The 21,317-nt window shown below is 58.5% G+C and overlaps 1 protein-coding gene across 3 annotated transcripts; it reads left to right on the top strand.

Moving 5' to 3' along the window:
- The first annotated feature begins 4,536 nt into the window (after window positions 1-4,536).
- MNT (MAX network transcriptional repressor) lies at window positions 4,537-21,233 on the top strand. Of its 3 annotated transcripts, XR_009517091.1 has the most exons (7): window positions 4,537-5,228; window positions 10,351-10,909; window positions 11,478-11,519; window positions 11,665-11,776; window positions 16,925-17,117; window positions 17,256-19,043; window positions 21,098-21,233. XR_009517091.1 is itself a non-coding variant. In XM_059998242.1 (6 exons), exons 1-6 carry the CDS (start codon window positions 4,859-4,861, stop codon window positions 18,002-18,004), a joined length of 2,025 nt encoding a protein of 674 aa, XP_059854225.1. In that variant the 5' UTR covers window positions 4,537-4,858; the 3' UTR covers window positions 18,005-20,840. The 3 variants fall into 3 exon arrangements, 2 of the variants coding, with proteins under 2 accessions (XP_059854225.1, XP_059854226.1); XM_059998242.1 differs by lacking the exon at window positions 21,098-21,233 and having other exon boundaries at window positions 17,256-20,840; XM_059998243.1 differs by lacking the exon at window positions 21,098-21,233 and having other exon boundaries at window positions 4,537-4,931; window positions 17,256-20,839.
- The last annotated feature ends 84 nt before the right edge of the window (window positions 21,234-21,317 follow it).

Genomic DNA, 21,317 nt, shown 5'->3' with positions numbered 1-21,317 from the left:
AGAATGGCTGTCTACCTGGGCCTGATCTTCATTCCTCAGAGTGGCCTGAGGCAGTACAGTGTCCTCTGAGTCCCTGGATCCTAAGTTTGATTCTCTTTCCTTGCCTTCTCAGTCACCTGCTAAGCTTGTTTATCGGGCACCACTAAGCAAAGTCAATGAGTATTTCTGTCTTCAGCCAGCTCCCCATCATCAGCCATTTCTGTGAGGTTTTCAAGGACCCTGGACCCTCCTCCCCAGGTTGAGCTGTCCCACACACTCCAAAGAGAACCAGGCCACTTCTCATCCCAGCTAACACTAAGCAGCTTTGTGACCTTGGATAAAACACCTCTTGGGAGATGGGTCTAGGTGATTGAAACTCTTCCAGTTCTGCCATTGTGTGAGCCAATGAAGAGGAAGTAGGTGAACGGGAAGGCTGGACTTGACTGTATCAGTTTCATAGGTTCAGGAGAGGTCCTTTGACAACTCACCAGGAGTAGAGGAAGGTGGGTGAAGACTTCAGTGAAAAGAGTATATCAGTACCCTTCCTTACAGATCTTTATATAGTCCTCTGATCTCTTGTGCTACACCCAGCATGGTGGGAGAGAGCAAAGCTTTACCTTTTCCGGGTATCGCTGTGGAATTGAGTTCAGCTCTGTGATCTTTTACCCCACTCTGGCTTACCAAAGTTCCCCTGGCCTTGGCTATGAAGATAGCCCAGTGTCTGGCACATGTTAGGCACACAGTAAATATTTGTGAAAAGAACGTCGTGTACTGTTGTACTGTGTCCCTGGGTGTACTAGTCTTCTGTCTTTCCCTCTTCATCTCTCAGCTTTCTCCCTTTGGTCTTGTTTTAACTATAATAGGTGAAAAGCTCTCCAAGACAACTTGCATAATTTGAGAAGTCAGGCCTACAGGGTTAGGACATTTGGGATCTGGTATACTTGTTCTATGGCTTCACACTCTTTCCTTCATCTTATTGTTTTTATGTTTTGGAGGGTCAGGGAATTGATCTGCATAGCTCTTAGGGTTATGTATATATGTAGAGTTTTGTTGGGGTGAATGGTGGGGGGATCGGAGACAGCCTCATTAGGGAATGTCACTAGCTCAGCATATTAAACAATTGAGGGGGTTGGGAACTCCCTGGTGGTCCAGTGGTTAGGACTCAGCACTTTCACTGCTGTGGGCCGAGGTTTGATCCCTGTTCGGGGAACTAAGATCTCACAAGCCATGATGCCAAAAAAAACCAAAAACAAAACATTCAGGGGGTTGAACTGGGCCTTGGGGTACAAAAGACTTGAGGAGGAAGAGTGGAAATAGAAAATCCTCCCATGAGAATTACACAATGATGGATGGGCCAGGTTTCCTCCCGCCCCAAAGGTACTAAGCACTAGAAGCCATAAAGAAACTTTAGGAACAACTTTTTGGAAATGGCTGGGCTTTGATTTATTCCCCAAACATGCTAATCTTTCTGCTGAAACATCAAAAAGACTTTCCCTTGACTGAATAAATGGCCAGCTTCTACCTGAGCTCCACCCCCTTGCAACCGGAAGCTGGCTAAAATGCAACAGCCCTCCTATTCACTCCTCTCCTTTATCCTCCCCTCTCCTTTATCCTCCCCCTTGCCACAGGTATCTGTCTCCCATCCCCACAGTCCCTTCCCCAACAAGAATAACCTTGGTTCATGAGAAACTCTGGTCATTTTCAGGCTCCTGTTGGCAGCAACAGGCCCAGGAAAAGCCTCCTTTCTAAACCCTTGCTTTTTGCCTAACATACCCTGGCTGCTGTCCCCACATGACCCAAATAAACAGATGATCATGTGAAGCCAGGAAGGCTGTTTGTTTTAAATAACGAGCATCTCCACTAAGCTCTGGAGCAGATGGGTTATTGGGGACAAGGGAGAGGTTGGCATTTGAATTCTGTGTTCACCCCACTTTTACCTCCTGCTTCCCCACCCCTGAAGGAAAAGCTGTCTTCAGAGCACTACTTTTCAGAGGGGTGCCTTTGTGCTGTGACAGAGCTGGTCCCTGACGAGTCAGAAAAATTGGACTTCAGCCTCTAGAAGAGACTTCAGGGCTGTGCGAGTGCCATGACCACTTGAGGAAGGCAGAAGGGCACAGCTGGAGGTCGCTCTCTGAGCATCCTGGGCCACTGGGCAGAATGGTACAGTGCTGACCCCTAACAAAGTGAGAACTTGGTCAGCAACATTATCTCAAGTCACTTACATATATAAGACTGTGTGTGTGTGTGTGTGTATACACACACAGAGCAGGTATCAGACACCTTAAAGGAAGCAATGTTGGGACTAGCACAGATCTAGCCTTCCAAGGAGAAAAGCATTCATCCTGCAAATAAGAACTTGGCTGTTAGTTACTGCTCTGATCCCCTGTTGCTTTCCAGCTTCATCATAAAGCCAGTGTCACCCTGTCATTTGTGTGTAATGGCCCCTCTCTGCTCAGCTACAGATGGTGGGGCATTAAGTGTGCAAAGATCAGAGGCCCCTGTAGACTGGTTCTGGCAAACAACCCCCTTCCTCCTGTTCACTAGGTTCTTGATTTCCAGAATCTGTGCAGATTTTCTTTCCCTGGCATGCATTATGACCTCAAAGGAAAGGCACAAAGCCAGCAAGCATCATTTGTACACCTTTTATATGTGTCTAGCTCTCCTCTAGTTCCCCAGATAGGACTGTACCCCTCTAACGGCAAAGTGGGGATGGAATGGGATGGATTGATCTGCCACTTAGCCAACCTCATAAAGGTTTGCTTTCTGGCTTTGTATGATGGTGAAGCCCAGGCCACAAGATCCTGAACGCAACTGGCACTGTCCCACTCTAATTAGAACTGATTAGCAAAGAAAGGAATCTGGGGCCAAGATCCAGGGGCCTTAGGCTTGCGGGCATTGGCACAGCAGAGCTGGACATGCTCCAGGGAGCCCCAAATATGCCTTCAGCTTGCCTATGCCTGTCACTACCAACTGTACAGGTGGGGTTTGTGTGGCCTCCTGTGCAGTACAGCAGGGTTTCAGGTGAAGATTTTTAGTGTCCCCCCTCCCCCACCACAATATGTTAAGTGGTCAGACCCCCCCCTTCCCATGCGAGCAGTTTGGTAGTCCTCCACTTTTTTCTGTTTGACCCAGAACTGCCTTCAGAACAGTCATCCGTGGGGTAAGGAATAAATGCTGCTCCTGCGGGGCAAGGAGGAACTGGAATACTGAGTGACCTTAGACATGTCCCTTCTTGTCTCTGGGCCTCAGTTTCCTTATCTGAAAAATGAGAGAATTTGGGCAAGCTGACCTCAAAAAGGACTAACTTTCTAATTGTATCCCCAGGCGCCCCCAAACTCTAGCACAAGAAGAGGCCGTAACGAGCGCCAGCCGGGGTCCCGGCCCCCGCAGCGAGTACGGTTGTGGCCGGGCGGAGTGGCCCCGCCCCCGCTCCCCGCCCGCGGCCTCAGTCGCCCAGCCACTGGGAGGGCCGAGTTTCCGCCTTCCACGTTGTTGTTCCCGATTTGCGCCACGCCCCCTTGGTCTGGGCTGTGGACGCTTCGCCGTAACCGCCCTCAGCCTGGCCCCAGAGCAAAGGGCGGCCTCTTGGATGGCACAGTTGGAGTCTCCACCCGCATCAGACACGCGTGGACAAAGACGAGAGTTTAGAGGAAGGAGAGAGAGAGGCTTGGTTTGAAAGGGAGGGTGGTGAAAAGGAAAGGGTAGGTCAGGGCACAACTGCAGAATTTCCCTCTCAGCGTCCCACCCTCCACACTGTGGCCCCATCCGCACCGGCGAATGTGACCCTTTAGACACTGGCCCTTTAAACAGAGGGCTGGCGGCGCGGGGTGTCCATGTGGAGCTGCTCCATGCCGTGTTGTCCTGCCCGCCCATTGGCCCGCGGCCCGGTGACATCGCCTAATAGGATGCGAACGCACTGCGGGGGGAGGAACGGAGACAAAACGCGGAACCGGATCTCCACTCCGCTCCCTCCGTCTGTTCTCTGGCAGCCTCCTGCCGTCAGCTCCGCCCAGGGGCGGATCCCGGGGGAATTGCGACAGCCTGGTGGTTGCAGGAATTAGGTCACGTGTGGGTAGGGAGCGGAGACCCAAGGGTCAGGCCAATCTCTACCATTCTAAGGTTTCCCTGACCTGGAATATCTTTATTTGAGCTAACTTAAGTCCTGAATTTTCCACCCCTCTTTCCCTCCAGCAGGACAAATTTCGTTGTGAATGACCCAAACACGCCGCCGTTGCTCAACTTGTGGCTGGCAATCGGGGCGGGGCGAGGCGGGAAAGCGGAAATGCAGGGCGCGAACCCTGCTGGAACTTCTCCCACTCCCACCCCCACCCAGGCCACGTGTGCGCGCGCCGTCTCGAGTGGGCGGGGCCAGCCCGCCCTGGACCCCGCCCCTCCCTTCAGGAGACGCCGCGGCCCTGCGGGCGGGGGCTCCGGTCCGGGCTTTGGCTGCCGCCCCGGTGTAGTAGCGGGGGCGGCGGCCGGGGGCAGCGCGGCTCCTTCCCTTGTTGTGTGTGTCGGTGCCTCCTCGCCATCTTGTTGCAAAGCCTTTTCTTGTCGGCGGGACTCCTGGGGGCAGCGGGGCGGGAGGCATCAGAAGGGAGGAAGAGAGGGAGGGGAAGGAGGCAGGCAGTGCCGCCTTTTTTTTTTTTTTCTTGCATCAATTTTTTTTAATTTGCAAATTACATTTTGCAAACATTTGGGGAGACCTTGATTTTTCTCCCCGTGCTCCCCCGTTCTTCCCTGTGGAGTGCGCTGTGCCGCCCAGTCCTGTTGCCCCCCGGAGGTGATCCCTCCCTCCTGCCTGCCCGCCAGCCTGACCTGTGCCCGGTTTGCGGGCCGCAGTCTCGGCCCCGGCGCGCCCCCGGCAGCTTTCGGCGCGATGAGCATAGAGACGTTACTGGAGGCGGCCCGCTTCCTGGAATGGCAAGCACAGCAACAACAGAGAGCACGTGGTGAGCGGCCGGGCTGGGCCCCTGGGGCACCAGGGAAGGGGAGGCGAGCGACCCCGGTCCCCGATCCCACGCGAAACCGCGAGCGGTACCCCCCTCCCGGGCGGCCCGCGAAGCCGGGCAGTGCAAGAATCCACGCAAGAGCCGCCGCCCGGGGAGGAGTGTTGTGGGCAGTGAGATTAATGAATTCATTAACATGCAGGGAGGACCCGGCTCCTGTGGACGCCACCCCAGCTGCCTACCACCCCTTGTGCCACCTTTCGTGGGGGGCTTCTTTCCCGTGGGCCAGCGGCGCCCTCGGTAGGGCTGAGGATGTGCGAGCCGGGGGGTGGGGTGAGGAATGGTGTTGCGTGGGGGTGGCAGACCCGCGCGTGTGTGCGTGTATGCACGGGGGATGTGTGATGCGAGGCTCGATGAGAGCGGATGGATGGACGTGTACACGGGCGAGTGTCTAGTGCACACGAGTGGGCGTGTGTGTAATGGAGTGGGGGGTGGAATTACTCTACGCGGAGCAGCTCCCCGGCTTCCCTGGCCCTGTGCGGGGGGCGCTCCCGGCATATCTACGCGCCGCTTGGGGCGGAGGCGGCCTTTGCAGAATAAAATGACATCGCGTGTCTTATGATCCTGGCCAGCCCCGCCTGACCCCGCCTCTCAGAGCTGGGCTGGGTCGCGCGTCAAGGGTTTGGGTGAGAGCCGGACTGATTGGACATCTGCGAAACGGCCCGCAGGTCTCCGGGGGCAGCCCCCGGGCCCCCCTTGCTGCCCCCCACTTTAGCCGGTGTGGAATGTGGCGTGTCTGCGCGTTCCAAACCCGCTCTCGGCTGGAATGTTGCGTGTGCCTGCGTTCCAAGCCCGTTGGTTACACCGGGTGGTGACGTGGACCGGCCCCGCCCCCGACCACGTGCACGGGGGACACTCCCGCTGGGGACGGCGCAGCCCAGCCCCTCCCAGCCGCCTCGCGCTCGGCCGGGGGCGGGGCCTGGGCGGGGCTGGCTAGGGGCCTGGCGCCGGGTTGGGCCCTGGCTCTGGCCGCTGGGCATCTCCTTGGGAGAGCCTTTGCCCTACGAGGGAGGAGCCGAGCTCACCTGTCGGTTCTCCCCCCAAAGTCCTGTTTTTGATCCTGGGGCTAGGGAAACCCTCAGAATCACTGGACATATAGAGCTCACATACTCCCACTGACCCCCCCAAGACGTTCTCACCAGGGCTCCCTGGCAGCACCCCCGGCCGCGGTGTGGAATGAACTAGGCGAGAAGGGGCAAACTTTGGTGCTCTCTCGACAGCGGGGAGACGGAGATTTGCGATGCCCCCTATCCCCACGCGCCGTTGTTGGTAGACCCCAGCTTCAGGGTACTGCAGAAATAGGGACTGGGGGAAGACCTCCGTTTTCCGGACTGCTGCGAGGGCCGCAGCCCTGGCTCGGCGTGCGTGCAATATCCGGGGACTGCTGTTCTCTCCAACCGCCCCCCCCCCCCAAGCCCTTCGGCCGGGTCGGTTGTGGTGAAGAGAGTGCTTCGCCCTCCTTTCCTTTCTCTCTGCCTATTGTTGCTTCAATGATGAGTCATGCAGGAGGTAGTAGTGTGTGTTGTGTGCGCGCGCGCGCCTGCAGCGTGTACCGCCGCCGCCGCCGCTCCAGCGGGCGGGGGAAGCAGCAGTGGACCAGGGGCGGGAGAGCGGCGGGTCAACCGGCCTCTCAAGGTCAAGAGTCACTCGAGATATGTGAGACCGACAGTGCTTGGGTTTTCGGAACTGATGGGCCAGGACGTCAGCTCACGCGCCCCTCCCCCTTGTCTTCGAGGTCCAGAGCAGGGTCAGGTGTTGGGCAGTGCAGGTGGTGACCGAGAATGTCTTGCGTGCCGGACCAGCGGCACGGGGAGGAGTGTGCACAAGATTTGGAGAGACTGAGTCACCTGCTGCCACCATCAGCACAATGCAATTCAGGAGTTCCTATTGTGTCCCTTCTGTGTACTGCCCACTGTGCTAGGAGGCAACAGGATTGACCCTGCTGTTGCTCCAAGGGAACACTCACTTCAGCTTCACTTTACCCGCAGGCTGGTTGGCCATATGGGGGAGGGGAGAAGACCCTCACTGTCATGTCTACCATGCTTTCCAAAATAAGTCAGTCCAGAGCTGACAGTAAGAACCACAGGGATGACTTGAGCAACACTTGGAAGGAACATGGGAATGGCTCTCCTCTAAGAAGTTTCAGAGCCCTGCCCCTCCTCCAGGTGGTGAGAACTGGGGACAGGGAGCTGAGGTGAGGCTTCTTGTTGGTGGGGCAGGGGGACTTAGGGGATGGATGGATGGATGCTGGAAAGCCGGGTTTACTCCAAAAACTCACGTGTAGATAGCCAGACCTGGCTGCAGCAGCTTAATCTCTGCAGTTCATTATTTTCTCTTACTAGAGGTTCTGTCCTCTAACTTGGGGTGGGAAAAAATGGGAGAGAAGGGGGTGCTGGTGAGCCGGCTGACCAGAACTGCTTTCTGGGGGTGTGTACCTCATGGGCAGCCCTGAACAGGGATCCTCTCATCTGGGCCCCCGTTCAACCTCAAGCCTCAAGTGACAGTTTATTGACCTAGACCAGCCAGTTTGCTCAAATGATGAACCGAGGATGTGTGTGCATGTGCGTGTTTGTGCACGAGGGGAGAGAGGAAAGGGCAAGGCCATCCTGGTGGCCAGCAGGAAGGCCTGGTCATTTCCAGCAGTCATAGGAGTGACTCAAATGGGACCCTCTTCTCTACCTGAGCTAGTCGCACCCTGTGCCTGCCTCGTGCACCAAGTTCCCTGTTACGTGTAGAAGGGGAAAATGCCCCTGAACATTGGGGGCCACCACCTGGTGTGGACTCCTTTGGCCCCAGGTCTGTGCCTGCTGAGCCCCTAGGCCACAGTGGCTTGGGGGAAGCTCAGAGCCCATACTCTTCACTGTCGGCCTGGACCCTTGGCCCCTGGATCACCCAGAAGGGTCATGCAAAATTCACTGGGGGCAGCTTCTGGGCAGAGCCCAGGGAAGGTGCCAGAGTATGTGTGTGAGAAGAGGGGTGCACCCAAGGGTGCAGCAGAGCATTATTTTGAAGAGCCTAAACCCATATTTACTAAAACCCAGTTCGCTCTCCCCACTTTGTTTCCCCCGCCCAGTGCACAGGAAGGGGGTCAGTGCTGGGTGGGGAATGAAGGCAGGAGGCTGTAGTGGGCTGGATCTGGCCTGGGGCGCCCCCTCTTCTTCACCATCAGTTAAGCTTTTTCATGCTGATCCAGGTGTGATAGAGCTTGGCCATTCACCTGGGTCCTTCCTGGCTTCTGTGAAACGTGCCTGCCTGGCCCTGGAAGAGAGAGGGTAGGTGAGAAGGAGGTTGCCATCTCCTGGGTGCGCTTTGGAGTTGACTTAAAATATGGGGAATACGAGGTTTGCCTTCATTCTAGGTTCCCAGAGCACCTGGTCTTGGGGTTCGGGGCCCTGTCTGTCCCCCTGCTTGTGGGAGAGTGGAACACTTGCTCCAAGGCCAATGAAAGTTCAGGTCCTGGATCAAAGGAATGGAGATGGGGCTGTTTTGGGCCCTGAGCTCCAGGACCTTGTCTTGGGGGTGGGGTGGGGGGAGGTGGGGAGCGGACTGGGGATGTCCCAGGCTGGGCCTGAGAAGGGTTCCTTTCCCAGTGTGGCCTGTGGGAAGCAGGAGCGCAGAGAGCTGGTTTTCTCTGGGCCTGTAACAGAAGCCAGTGCTGCTGGCTTCAGCAGCAAGCTGGTGCAGGCCTGCCGGCTTCCCTTCCTGAGGGGCAGGGGAGACGCGGAAGAGGCCGTGCCTGCTGACTCCAGCCCTTGAATGCTGGCTGCTGGGAAACCACTGAGTGCTTGCCCTCTCAGAACACTTCCCCGTACTTCCTCCTTCGCCTCTTCTTCTCTGTGGGAGGGAGGCGCTCTGAGCAGGCCTGGCTCACACTCAAGTCGTTGATTGGCCAAAGGGCCCTGAGGCCTCACGTTCTGGGGGGGGTGCTGAGCCCAAAGACCTGTGTGGTGGGGTGCTCTTCTCCCCAGGGGGCACTTAGCTAACCTTGCCCCCTAGCCCCACCCCTTGTGGGTGGTGTGTTTGGGGGTGGTGTGTTTGGGGCGTGTCGGCCCTGTGCTGTCAGCTCTGTTAGTCAGCAGCGTGGTGAATCGGGACAGGAGGAAGGGCTGGTTGACCAGCCTGCTCCCTGGCCTGGGGGCTTCAGCCGCTCCCCTGGGCCCTGGCCCAAACCTGTAGCCTGGGAACTAGAATGGTGGGGGGCAGGGTGGGGATGGAGAGGGGCCTCTGAATCGGGAGGGGCCTCTCCCTTTGCCCTGTTCTCAGCCCACTGCTGAGCAGGCCTCTCTTTCTGGCGGAGCTTTTGGCAGAGATGCTGAACTGAGGCGTGCAAGGTTGTTGGAGCTCACTGCCCTGTTCAACCCCCGTTTAAAAGCCCTGCTTTCCTTTCTGCTTGCCTCTTACTTTCTTACTTTTGTAGTTTTTGCTGCTGGTGGTGGTGGGGAATAAGTTCCAGCACAACAAAGGGCAGAGAAGGACCAGGTGCATTTTGGGTATAGACCTTGAGGAAACAGGCTTTGGGACCTAGCCTCGGAGTCCGGAGTCCTGGGCCTAGTTTCCTCACATGGGAGCTGAAGGTGATATCCCTGCCCTGCTTGCGCTGTGGGGCTCTTGTGAGATACAGGGTGTGTGTGTGTGTGTGTGTGTGTGTGTGTGTGTGTGTGTGCGCGTGCGCACGCGTATAGACACCTAGTGAGCATACGTTGGCACAGCAAGTACCAAGCATTCACCAGGTGTCAGAAGACCTGGCTGGGTTTAGCCCCAGTTTTACCTTTGACTCACAGTATGACCCTCAACAAATCATTTTGCCTCTTTGAGCTAATTTATCTCATCTATGAAATGAAGGTACCGCCTGCCCTCTAGAAGGTACCTCCCCAGAATCTAGGATTTGACCACTTCCTCTATTCTCCTGGTGGCCTGTGAGGTCATTTGTGGGCGGGCCTTTACTCACCTCATCTATCACTCCCTCCCCTTAGCCTTGCAGCCCCTGCTCATCACCTGCTTACTTCAACATTCAGGGTGCCTGGCCTCCAGCACCCTCACTGACAGCTCCTGCTCGGCCTTTCCACAGCCTCTTTCTTCCCCCAGCCTGGATTGTTATCCCTGTTATTTGTCGTATCCCCTCACCCCACCCCCATCTATGAGCTCCCCAACAGCAAGGACCAGGAGTCTGTTTTATTTGATCACTGCTGTGTCCCCAGCGCTTAGCCCAGTGCTGAACTATCGAGTGTGGATGAGTATTTGTGGTGTCACCGGGTGCTGCCTGGGATGGGGTCAGAGGAGGGGTTGCACCTGGAGGACAGGTGAAGCTGGGGCCCAGGACCGCCGGCCCTGCTGAGACACCCCTGGCGTTCTCTCTGTGTAGAGGAACAGGAGCGGCTTCGCCTGGAGCGGGAGCGGGAGCGGGAGCAGCAGCAGGCCAGCAGCCTGGCCAGGCTGGCCCACGCCCTGCCGGTGGAGGAACCCCGCATCGAGGCACCGCCCCTGCCTCTGTCGCCGCCCGCGCCCCCGCCGGCACCCCCGCCCCCGCTGGCCACCCCCACCCCACTGACTGTCATCCCTATTCCTGTAGTGACCAGCTCCCCTCAGCCTCTGCCCCCGCCCCCACCTCTGCCCCTGGCACCTCGCCAGCCGGCTCTGGTTAGCGCCCCTGGACTCAGCATTAAGGAGTCGGCCCCCCTTCCCACCAGGCCGCAGGGGCCCACTCCTTCTCCTCTACTGCCGGACTCCAAGGCCTCCGTTCCACCCACTGGCAGCCCCAAGCCTTTGCAGCCCCTCCCCACACCCATCCTGACCATCGCCCCACACCCTGGAGTCCAGCCCCAGCTGGCCCCCCAGCAGCCACCCCCATCCACTCTTGGGACCCTGAAGCTGGCACCCGCTGAAGAAGTCAAATCCAGCGAACAGAAGAAGAGGCCTGGGGGGTGAGTGAGGTGTGGCACAGGGGCTGGTGGGATGGAAAGGAGAACCAACGGCCCACAGCCTGAGCGGTGTGCAAGAGAGAAAGTACCCTCCCAAGCTAGCCTGGCAGAGCCACGGCCCTGCCTCCCCAGCCCAGAAGCGCCTTCCTATATTTGGATATGTCCTCACCCTGGGAGTGGGGAATGGTCATTGCCCTCTGTTCTTCTCAGGCTTCTGTGTTTTCTGACGCCCTCCAAGGTTGAGGCTAATGGCATTTCAAGGCCTTTGGACAGGGTATTGGATTATGGGGCTCTTGGGTAAGGGCCGGGGTCCACTGGCTATCCCAGGAGCCCTTCACAGGTGCATGGATGTGATGGAAGGTAAAGGGGTTGTGAATTACGAGCCTACATGTGCCCTCCAGGGGGTGTATGCCCCACGAAACAGGGCGAACAACTGAACAGCTCTCATCGCTGCTTCTCTAGAGAGACAATGTCAGGGACAAAAAGCCTGTGGCATTTGGGGGGGGCAGGGGGTGGGAAGGCCGCCTAATTGGGCCCTCCTCCCTGAGCCCCCTGTCTGTCTGGATTTCAGAATCGGAACCAGAGAAGTCCACAACAAGCTGGAGAAGAACAGGTGTGTGTGTGTGAGCTTGTGACTCTGGGCCCGCCCCGCGAGCTACGGGGACGGTCCGTCCGTGGTCCCCAAGCTCTCCTTAGGCCTTCCCTCCCGCCCCTGGCCCCCTGGCGTCCGGCTGACCGGCGCTGCTTCCTCTCCCCAGGAGGGCCCATCTGAAGGAGTGCTTTGAGACCCTGAAGCGCAACATCCCCAACGTGGATGACAAGAAGACATCGAATCTGAGCGTGTTGCGCACGGCGCTGCGGTACATTCAGGTATGGGGGAGGGAAGCAAGGCCCAGAAGAGGGCGGGCGACGGACGCTGCGCCGGCTTCCTGCGCGCCCCGCCTCCCCTCCCCGGCCCCGCCCTCGCTCCCTCACCGGCTCCCCCGCCCGCCTCCACGCGGGCGCCGAGCACATGGCCCGGCTGACGTCAGCGGGGCTCCCCGCCCGGGAGGGGGCGGGGGACCGGCGCGCGTGCGCAGGGGAGCGCGGTGGTGGCGCTCGGCTCCCCTCCCCCGCCGGGCTGCCCCGCGGAGCCCCGCGATCGGCACGGTCCCTGCGGCTCAGTGTCAGCTCGGTCCGCGGCCCTGCCTTACCGCCTGCCGCGCGTTAGTGCCCCGGCGGGTGGGAAGGCGTGGGGTGGCCGGCGCCTCCACCGCGCCCGCCCGCAGTGCCTGGGCGGGAACTGGTTTCAGCCTGAGACTATCACGGGGTGGGGGGGGCTGGGCGTGGCTCGTTCCGCAGGGTGGCGCCCTTGAAACACCTTCCCCCCCCAGCCCGCGACTTGTAGCCCAGACGGACCAAGATCCTTGCAGTAAGCGCACGGAGGTGCCACCCCCTGACTTTGGGGGGTAAACCTAGGGGAGGGTGGAATGCGGCAGTCTGCACGACGAGAAGCCCCGGGGTCACCTAACCTAAAGGCTTACGTTCTCCTTCCCTCAGGGTTTAAAAGAAGCTCTTTTTTAAGGGACCCTCCTGGCCGTGTGTCCCTTGCCTTTGGGCATTGGCTCCTCTCCGCAGTACGGGGCGGGGGGGCACCGCCAGATAAGACCGTTGCCGTGACGGCCCGAGTTTCGGTTTCCCTGGAAACCGAGGGTTCCGCGTGCCGGGAAGGAGGCTGTGGGGGTGGGGCGAACGGCCGTGCTCGGCTGCCCTGGAGACAGCCGGAGGTAGCCGTTGGGGAGTGGGAAGGACTTAGGGCTCCCGGGCTGCGGAGGCGGGGCAGCCTCAGGGTCTCCCAGTCGGCGCTCTTGGGAAGCTTGGGGGCTGGGCGGCATCACGCCCCGGGTGGGCCACCCTTTCCCCGGCCTCAACTACCTCAGGGGTCACAGCCCTGAGGTAACCGGAGCCAGACTTGTTGAAGGAGGGGGGCGGAGGCGCTGCTTCGGGCCTGCTCCCAGCCGGCAGTTCCCTCCCCGCCTTCCGCGAACGCGCGCCCTTCCGCCCGCCCTCCGGACGAGGTGGAGGGGCTGGCGCCCTTCCAGGCCGCTTCCCGGCACGGGAGGGGAGGGGCCGGGCCCGCCGATTGGCAGAGCTGGGCAGGGGGCGGGACTCCTGCGCGCGCGGAGGGAGGGTGCGGCCTATGGGGAGTGACGCAGCAAAGCCGGGTCCGCGTGGGTGCGCGCGTGCTCCGGGAGGGGCGGAGCCTCGGCAGCCGAGAGGGAATGGGAGAGAGAGAAGGGGGGAGGGGACCCAACCTCGGGTTTCAGAGGCGAGGATCCCCGGGAGGCTTTTTTCTGGGAAGTTTCTGCAGAACTTGGGTTTGAGTCTAAATTGCTAGTCTTTCAGCCGTAGGAAGTCATGTAGCCCGGGAGCAAACCCCTGTCTAAATTATTTGACATTTTCTGTCAACATCGGTTTTCTCTTCTGCACTGCGATGATGCTAAGTGCGAAGAAGTAACAGTATCTTCGTCATAAAGATGTGAGGAGGATGGGCCGTCTATAAATATTAACTTGATAGCAATTATTGAGAAGTAGGAAGGATGGAATGGCGCGTTCCTCCCTGTAGGCACGTACTTAGGTCCGGAAGCCTTGATTGCGAGACGGTGGATTTGAAAGTAAGTCAGAAATAAGAGACTCAGTAGAGCCAGCAGACTTGGGATTTGGGGCTGGGCTGAGTGGGAAGCAAGGTGGACCCAAGCTGTCCATAGAGATACTTGTCCTGGGGCTAGCAGTGGAAGCAGAAATGCTGGAAAACTTAACAAGCCTCTCTGTAAATCCTCAGCTTCATTCATTTACGCATCCAGGTACTTTTGGACAGCCCTGTGTCTGATTGGGAGGCTAGAAAGTGGGGAGCAAAGGAAAAAATGTGGATCTCTGTCCTTAGGTTGGTCTTGCAGCAGAGTATCACATAACCAAACAGAACTCTTTTACGAGGGCGTAGTAGGGATAGGGGTCACAGGATCTGGGCAGTTAGGGAAGTTGCTGCTGAGGAAGGGGCATTTGAGCTGGGACCTGAAGGCCAGGGTGACCGAGACAAGTGGAGGGCAGAAAGCCCAGTGCAGACCAAAGTTTCTCCAGTAGGAGGAAGCGGGATGCATTTTTGGAAGTTAAAGGTGGTCAGGAGGGTTGCTGTGCAGAGATGGAGGCAGCAGGGCACCAGATGGGGTTGGAAGGGAGTACTGGAGAGACCACGTAGGGTGGGGAGACTGAGGGCTTTGGTTGTGTGCTGAGGTGGGAAGCTATGGGAAAGCTGTAGCCCCCAGCCAGACCCACAGTACCTTGGAGGTAGTAAAGGATTTGAAGACGGTATCAGTGAAGTGGACAGAAACAGGAAGAGGAGTAGGCAGGTACCAAACCACGCATCCAGGTAGTCTTAGAAAGGAAATGGGTTTGGAATGAAGCAATGGGGACAAAAGTTAGACCCTGGGAAAGCTTTCCAGGGATCTCTAGGCCTGTGGAGAGCTGGACTAGGTGAGAACTGGAGGTCTGGGCCCCTGACATCCTCTCTCCCTGAGCCGGCAGTCTACGCTCCCCACTAGCTAGCAGGTAGCATTCCGGACAGGCACTTCCAGCCCCCTGCATCCAGGTTTGAGTGAGGGCTGACTCACCCCAGGCCTCATCATTAATGTGGCCCCATCCAATTGGCATGTCTAGCACTGGCCTCTCAGGGTAGAACCAGGTGAGAAGCAGATGTGTGTGTGTGTGTGTGTGTGTGTGTGTGTGTGTGTGTGTAAATCAGGGCAGCGGGGAATCTTTCTGGCAGAAATATGGGGAGAGACAGGTTAATCTCAAAGCCAGGATGATAGAGAGCTGTGTGTGGCCTGGGACTGGCAACAAGTATAAAAGGTGTAAAGCTGCCAGATCTCAGGTCAGTACAGAGCATCGCTGTGTCTGGGTTGTGTGTCACAGGCATTACCGTTTGAGGCATCTCTGACTTGTGAGGCCAGGAATGTAAGCAGTTTGGGGCTGCAGGAGGGAGCGTGGGGAAGTTGGGCCCAGTTGGTGTGTGGAGTTGAAGCCGTTGCTGTGCCAGGGTGGTCAGGTGAACAGTTAGAAAAGGCTGTTGCAAAATTGCCCGAAGGAACTGGAATCAGGGGAAACTCAAGTCTAATGAGAGACTGTGATTCTCCTGTAATGAGGCGGAGAGACAGGGTAGAGGTGGGTACCAACACGCTCGGGTCGTCACAGATTGTTCCCCCGAGGCTAAGACATCACTCATGTCTCTGTCCTGGCCACTGGTAGCCTTAGGGGATGTAAGGTAACCGCAGAACAGTCCTTGCCCCGCTCCCAGGGTTGGACAGGGACAGCATGTATTGAGATGGAAAAACAAAACGTGGAATATTTAGGGGCTCGTGTGAGCCAGTGTCAGTCTCAATGCTGACAGTCTCATTAAACGCTCAGCGGTGTGGTGCCAGTGCCAAGAAGGGCTTGAGGGCAGGAGGATGTACCGGGAGGATGTGGGATGGGGATGGAAGTGAGGAGGTGGGGGCCCAGAGGTGGGCCTGGAGCACAAGCAGGTAAGACCTGGAGGGGTGAGAAGGGAGGATGTGTGTGTGAGCCAGTGGGCTCCACACTTGGCTGTGAATGGCAAGCCTTGGAAGCGAGAAGCTCAGGAGCAGGTCAGGTAAGAGACTCAGGGAGCAGCCAGCAAGATTGTCCTTGCTGTCTGGTGGACCCAGCAGTCATGATGCGCCTGGGCTGAGGAAAAGCTGGCAACAGGGAGGCCTGCAAGATTGAAGATGAGATGGTTGGATAAAGTGTCAGTCGGGAGGTCACAGAGGACAAGGAGAGAGTCTCGGTGTGGAAGGGAGTTGAGAAACAGGACAGGAGCCGGCAATTCAGAGCTGCTAATAAGCATCGTTCGAAGGGAAGCTGGAGACACTTCTGACAGGGGAGCATTGCCACAGTCTGGGTAGCGGGGCATCCAGCACCTGCGGGAGGGTCGACCTGAGAGCTTGCCTGTGGCCCTGGGGGAGTTGAAGGGGAGATGGTGCCATGGACAAGGGAGCTCTCTCCAGTGTTCTTAGTGAAGTGGGTAGCCTCAGTGTCACGGGGGAGGAGCTACCTGCGACCTGTCGTAAAGGACGGAGCCTCTCCAGGGGTGCTCAGGTGGAAGCAACGGTGCTGTCCTCCCAAGAGCTGTTTCTCATTGGCCGGGGCAGCTCAGGGGCAGGTGTGGAAGGAGGGGCATATTGCAGGGCCTGGGGTAGCTCCGCAACCTGGGGCGTCTGGAGGGCTGCGGGCAGCGTGGACGTAGAGCAGTATGGAGAGGCGGCACAGGTGGGCACTGTGGGGAGGAGCCCAGGAGGTCGGAGAGGAGGTGCACAGCCAGCAGCTGTTAGGGACGACATAGAGAAGGTCGAGGAGATGAGATGGGGGTCTCAGAATCTGGTGGCTCATCCTCCAAGGGTATTGAAGTTAAGGAGACTAGTGAATGATGAAGGGGAGAGAAGGGCATTGAAGTTAAGGAGACTAGTGAATGATGAAGGGAGAAGAAGGGCAGGGTCGTCTGGGGATCTTTGAGGCATGGGTTCCATGGAGGGTAGCTTGTGGCATCTGTGAGTGACAGGATGGTGTGAATAACAGTGGGGGCCTTGGGCACCACTGAGAAATCTGTTACCCTTTCCGTTCTGCTCCGCAGAATGGAGGGAGGTGCCGCCAGGACGGTGGATGGGGCAAGAGGCAGCGAAGCCCCTCAGGACGGAGTTGATGTGGGGGTAGGGGAGGGACTGACCTGGATCCACACCTGCCTGAGAGCCCACGGTTGCCAGGTGCTGGGCCTCCCTAGGCAGAGCCGTGGACCAGGAGGCAGGTGTGGTCTCCAACAGCCCCCGTCCGCCCGGGCCCCTGGTCACTGCGCAGCTGCCCCTGGGGGCCAGGTGATCTGGAGGTGAGGGCAGCGGCAGGAGGTGTTTGTGGTACCGTGGGCCCCGTGGCTGCCACTCAGGATACCTTGCTGTTACTGGCTCTGTTCTCCAGTCCCTGAAGAGGAAGGAGAAAGAATATGAACATGAGATGGAGCGTCTGGCGCGGGAAAAGATTGCCACGCAGCAGCGGCTGGCAGAGCTCAAGCATGAGCTGAGCCAGTGGATGGACGTGCTGGAGATCGACCGCGTGCTCCGGCAGACGGGCCAGCCTGATGATGACCAGGCCTCCACCTCCACTGCTTCCGGTGAGCTCCACCCCCCACCCGCTCCGTGTCGGCCCCACCCCAGCCCCATAACGTTCGGGCCCCCAGGGTCATCTGCTCCTCCAGGCTCTCCCTGCCAAGCCCTTCTGACCTGTGCCTATCCGCGTGCCCCCCCCACAGAGGGCGAGGACAACATAGACGAGGATATGGAGGAGGACCAGGCCGGCCTGGGCCCACCTAAGCTGAGCCATCGCCCCCGCCCGGAGCTGCCAAAGCCACCACCCAGCACTGCGCCCACGCCTCTGCCTCCCCACCCCCAGCCTGTGGCCCTGTCTCCTGCCCACCTCCCCGGGCAACAGCCGCCGCCGCCACAGCAGAAGACACCTCTGCCAGCCCCTCCCCCGCCCCCAGCTGCCCCGGCCCAAACGCTGGTGCCCGCTCCAGCCCATCTGGTGGCTGCGGCTGGGGGAGGCTCCACGGTCATTGCCCACACCGCCACCACCCACGCCTCAGTCATCCAGACTGTGAACCATGTTCTGCAGGGGCCGGGTGGCAAGCACATCGCCCACATCGCCCCCTCGGCCCCCAGCCCTGCTGTGCAGCTGGCGCCCGCCACACCCCCCATTGGCCACATCACGGTGCACCCTGCCGCCCTCAACCACGTGGCCCACCTTGGCTCCCAGCTGCCCCTGTACCCACAGCCTGTGGCGGTGAGCCAGCCCGTGGCGGTGAGCCACATTGCCCACACCCTCTCACACCAGCAAGTGAATGGCACGGCCGGGCTGGGGCCCCCGGCCACAGTCATGGCGAAGCCAGCCGTAGGGGCTCAGGTGGTGCACCATCCCCAGCTGGTGGGCCAGACAGTGCTCAACCCTGTGACCATGGTCACCATGCCCTCCTTCCCGGTCAGCACGCTCAAGCTGGCGTGAGGACGAGGCCACTCAGAGGCCCCCTGTGGGGGCAGGGAGGGAGACCTGTCCCCCACTCTCCCACCCACCAGCTCCACACATTCCAGCCAGGCCCAGGCCCGCCCCACCCATACCCACCCCCAGGCCTCCTAGGGGAAGGGGGTGCAGAGACTCTGAGCCAGGGGAGGGAGGGGCCTCCCCAGGGAGCTGGGCACAGGGCAGGGGGTCACCCCACTGCACTAGGACTTGACAAAGTGATGAGAGACGCTCTGGCAAACGTGCCGCCTGTCCGGCCTGGTGCCAGCTCCAGAGCCCTTCCCGCCCCCCATCCCCGGAAACCAGTGCGATGTGGACATCGTGTTCTCCCGCTTTCCCCTGCCCTGCCCACCTTCCTGTGCTGCTGCTGCTGCTATTGCTCTGTCTGGTGAGATGGCTGAGCGCCCGGGCCCTCCCCTCCCAAGCTTCAGCTTTCTCTTCCCTGGGTTCTGGAGGGGAAAGGGGGGAAGCAGAACTGAAGCACCTTGGCCCGGAAAGCTGGGGACTGAGTGGGGGCCCTGCTCTGAGTACAGGTGACAGATCCTAGGATGTGGCTTGTGTGGAGTCCCACAGACTCCAGACAGGTGGGTGCCCCAGCCTGGAGCTCTCCAGCCTGGTTGCAGTCGTTGAGACTCATCACAAAAAACTAGTAAAGACAGTTCTCTACTAATAGTAAACCAAACCCAAGCCCTTGCCAAGCTTCCCAGGCCCCTCAACCCTTGCCCCTGGGCTCCCGTCTTAAGGAAGGCAGGCTGAGGGCGGGGGCGGGGAATGAGGAGCTTGGCTGTCTCCTCCTGCCCCCCCTTGACCTCCAGCCAGGTCTGGACTGAGAGGAGGGTGCTCTGGACCCTGTCCCCATCCCTGGACTTGACTCTTGGCTTCCAGAAAGTAGAGAGGAGGTCTGGCCTCTGTTCGGTACTGTGCACTCCCCGGAGGGATGAGTACACCTGGACGCCTCCTTGCTGCCTGGGAGATGGACCAGCGTCTGGTCTGGGTTCCAGGAGCCTGAAGCCACGCTGTTGAGGTAACCAGGAAGTTAAAATCCAGGGGCTTGGCCCTGGGGACCTGTGGGAGGGAGCATGGCCAGACCCGGGAGGACTGTTGTTTCTGACCCAGCTTCTCCATCGCTGGCACCATCTTTCTTTGCTCTGAACGTCCCCCTTTCTCCAGCAGGCTGTTCTGAGCCTGCCCTCCCCAGTGGGGGCTGCTGTGTGCCACCACCTTCCTGCGAGGAAAGGTCCTCAGCTGGGCCAAGGGCAGGGCTGAGCTTGCGGTGGGGAGGAGCAAGGGGGCCTGTGTGTAGGGGACGGTTTTCCCTGCCTTCGCCTCAGCAGACTGCTTTGGCTTCTCTTTTTACGTGCATATTATTACAAGTGGCCTTGTGTCAGACACACTCAGTTACACATGTGCACACTTGGCTCCCCACCTGGACACACTCACCAATGGCCTTTCAGAGTGTCTGTGGAGGGGGAAGCCAGTGTTCCTGGGTGTGAAGTTTGAAATGACAGCCTGGGGAGGGGGACGCTGAGGAGGCCAGCAAAAGTCTTCAACAGATTGAGCCACCTAAGAACTCCCTTTCAGTTCCTTTTGGTCCTGGAGACCTACCTGGGGACCGTTTCCTTGTCTCCTGGGGTGGGGAAAGGGAAGGCCTTCTGGACACCTCAGAGGTTTCTAGGAGGGCACCCTGTACCCCCCCAAATTGCGGCTCCCCCCTCACACTTGCCGCCTTTCTGCACCTGCAGCCACTGCCACTACCACCCTGTTTGGGGCGGAGCTGGTTTCACTCTTCCTGGTGTGATTATGTTAGAAAGAGCAGAGGGAGAAGGGCAGGCCTGGCCCCCAGGAACAGTCAGAGAAGTACTGGCGAGCCGTCCTCCTCTCAGCTCTGCTCACCTTGAAACTGTCCTGTTAGCCAGTTGCCCCTCGGGCCTGCACAGATACCTCATCCGCCCGCGCCCCTGCCCCTCCCCGCCCCCACTGCAGCAGTGCGGGCCTCGGAATCTAGTGCCGAATGACTATGTCCAGATTGGTGACGATGGGTGTTGTTGCTGTTGTTTTTGTTGTTTTCGTGAACGCTGTGACGCTGTGTGCCCAAGAGGGCAGCCTCCACCCAGCCCTTCCTTGGGCATCTCCCCTGAGAGCTGTCAGGACCACATCTGTCCTCGCCCCGTGGGACCGCCTGCCCCTCCCCTCCCTAGCCCTTCCAGCCTGGGGGATGCGTGCGCACGTGCGCACGCACACAAACACACACACACACATCTTACCTCTCATGCGTGTTTTACTTTTTGATGTTCAGAGTGGCTCACTGGCTGGGAGTCTTTACCTCGGGGAGATGGGGAGGTTGGTTCCTTGGGGGGCCAAAGAAGGGCAGGGAATTCCTGGAAGGGAATTAGGGGTCCCCATAACCCCTGCCCTTTCCAGGAACAGCTTCTTCTTCCCCCATCCCAGAGTCCCACCCCCATGCCCCAAAGAGGTGGCCCTTGTTTACAGTGAGGACTTGGTCACTGTGTCTCTGTTTCCTAAAATATAAATCGTAGCGACCCCAGACTGTAGAGATTTTTATGTGTTTGGATACATCTGCTGTGTGGGAAAAAACAAACAAAAAAACTACAAAAACCCTAATTTTGTACATATTGTATTTTTACTATTGAACTGTATTCTAGTGGCTGTTCATGCTCCAAGACATTAGGTATTGAGACATGAATACTATCCATGTAATAAGCACTTGCCTGGAATAAAATATAAAATTGAAATAAACCTGCACTGAAACCCGAGACGGAGCTGCCACCTGCAGCATCTGGGTCATTTTGTTGCAAAAGGAGGCAGAGACCTTCAGGGAAGGACCTCCAGCAAGAAGCAGTAGCATCCTTTCCCTGTTGATGGGTTGGGGGCAGAGCCTTCAAGGAGATTCTAGGCTGATGGAGTTGAGAAAAAAGATGAGGGACCTTACTGTTCTGATCCCAAGGCTGAATCCTCGAGCTCTGAGAACTGCAGTTCTGGTCTTCCTCATGCTTTTGCAATACTTTACACTTCCTCAAACCATTTTTACCAACACTATCTTGTTTCATCTCCTAACAGCTCGGTGAAGGAAATAGGCCAAGAAATAGCAGATGAGGAAACAGGTTCGGGGTGGCTGAGTGACTTGCTAAGGTCACATGACCAGCCGGGGACCTTGTGGAGCTGCAGTCCGATCTCAGCTGGTGCGGAGCTGTCCCCAGGCACGTGCCACCCTGTCCTGGGTCTGTCATGGAGCCGGGGATCCTGAACTCCAGAAAGTTCCAATGGGAAAGCTGGAGGA

The sequence above is a fragment of the Delphinus delphis genome, chromosome 19 (genome assembly GCF_949987515.2).
Source record: "Delphinus delphis chromosome 19, mDelDel1.2, whole genome shotgun sequence".
NCBI lineage: Eukaryota > Metazoa > Chordata > Mammalia > Artiodactyla > Delphinidae > Delphinus > Delphinus delphis.
This window is presented reverse-complemented; position numbering and strand designations above follow the sequence as displayed.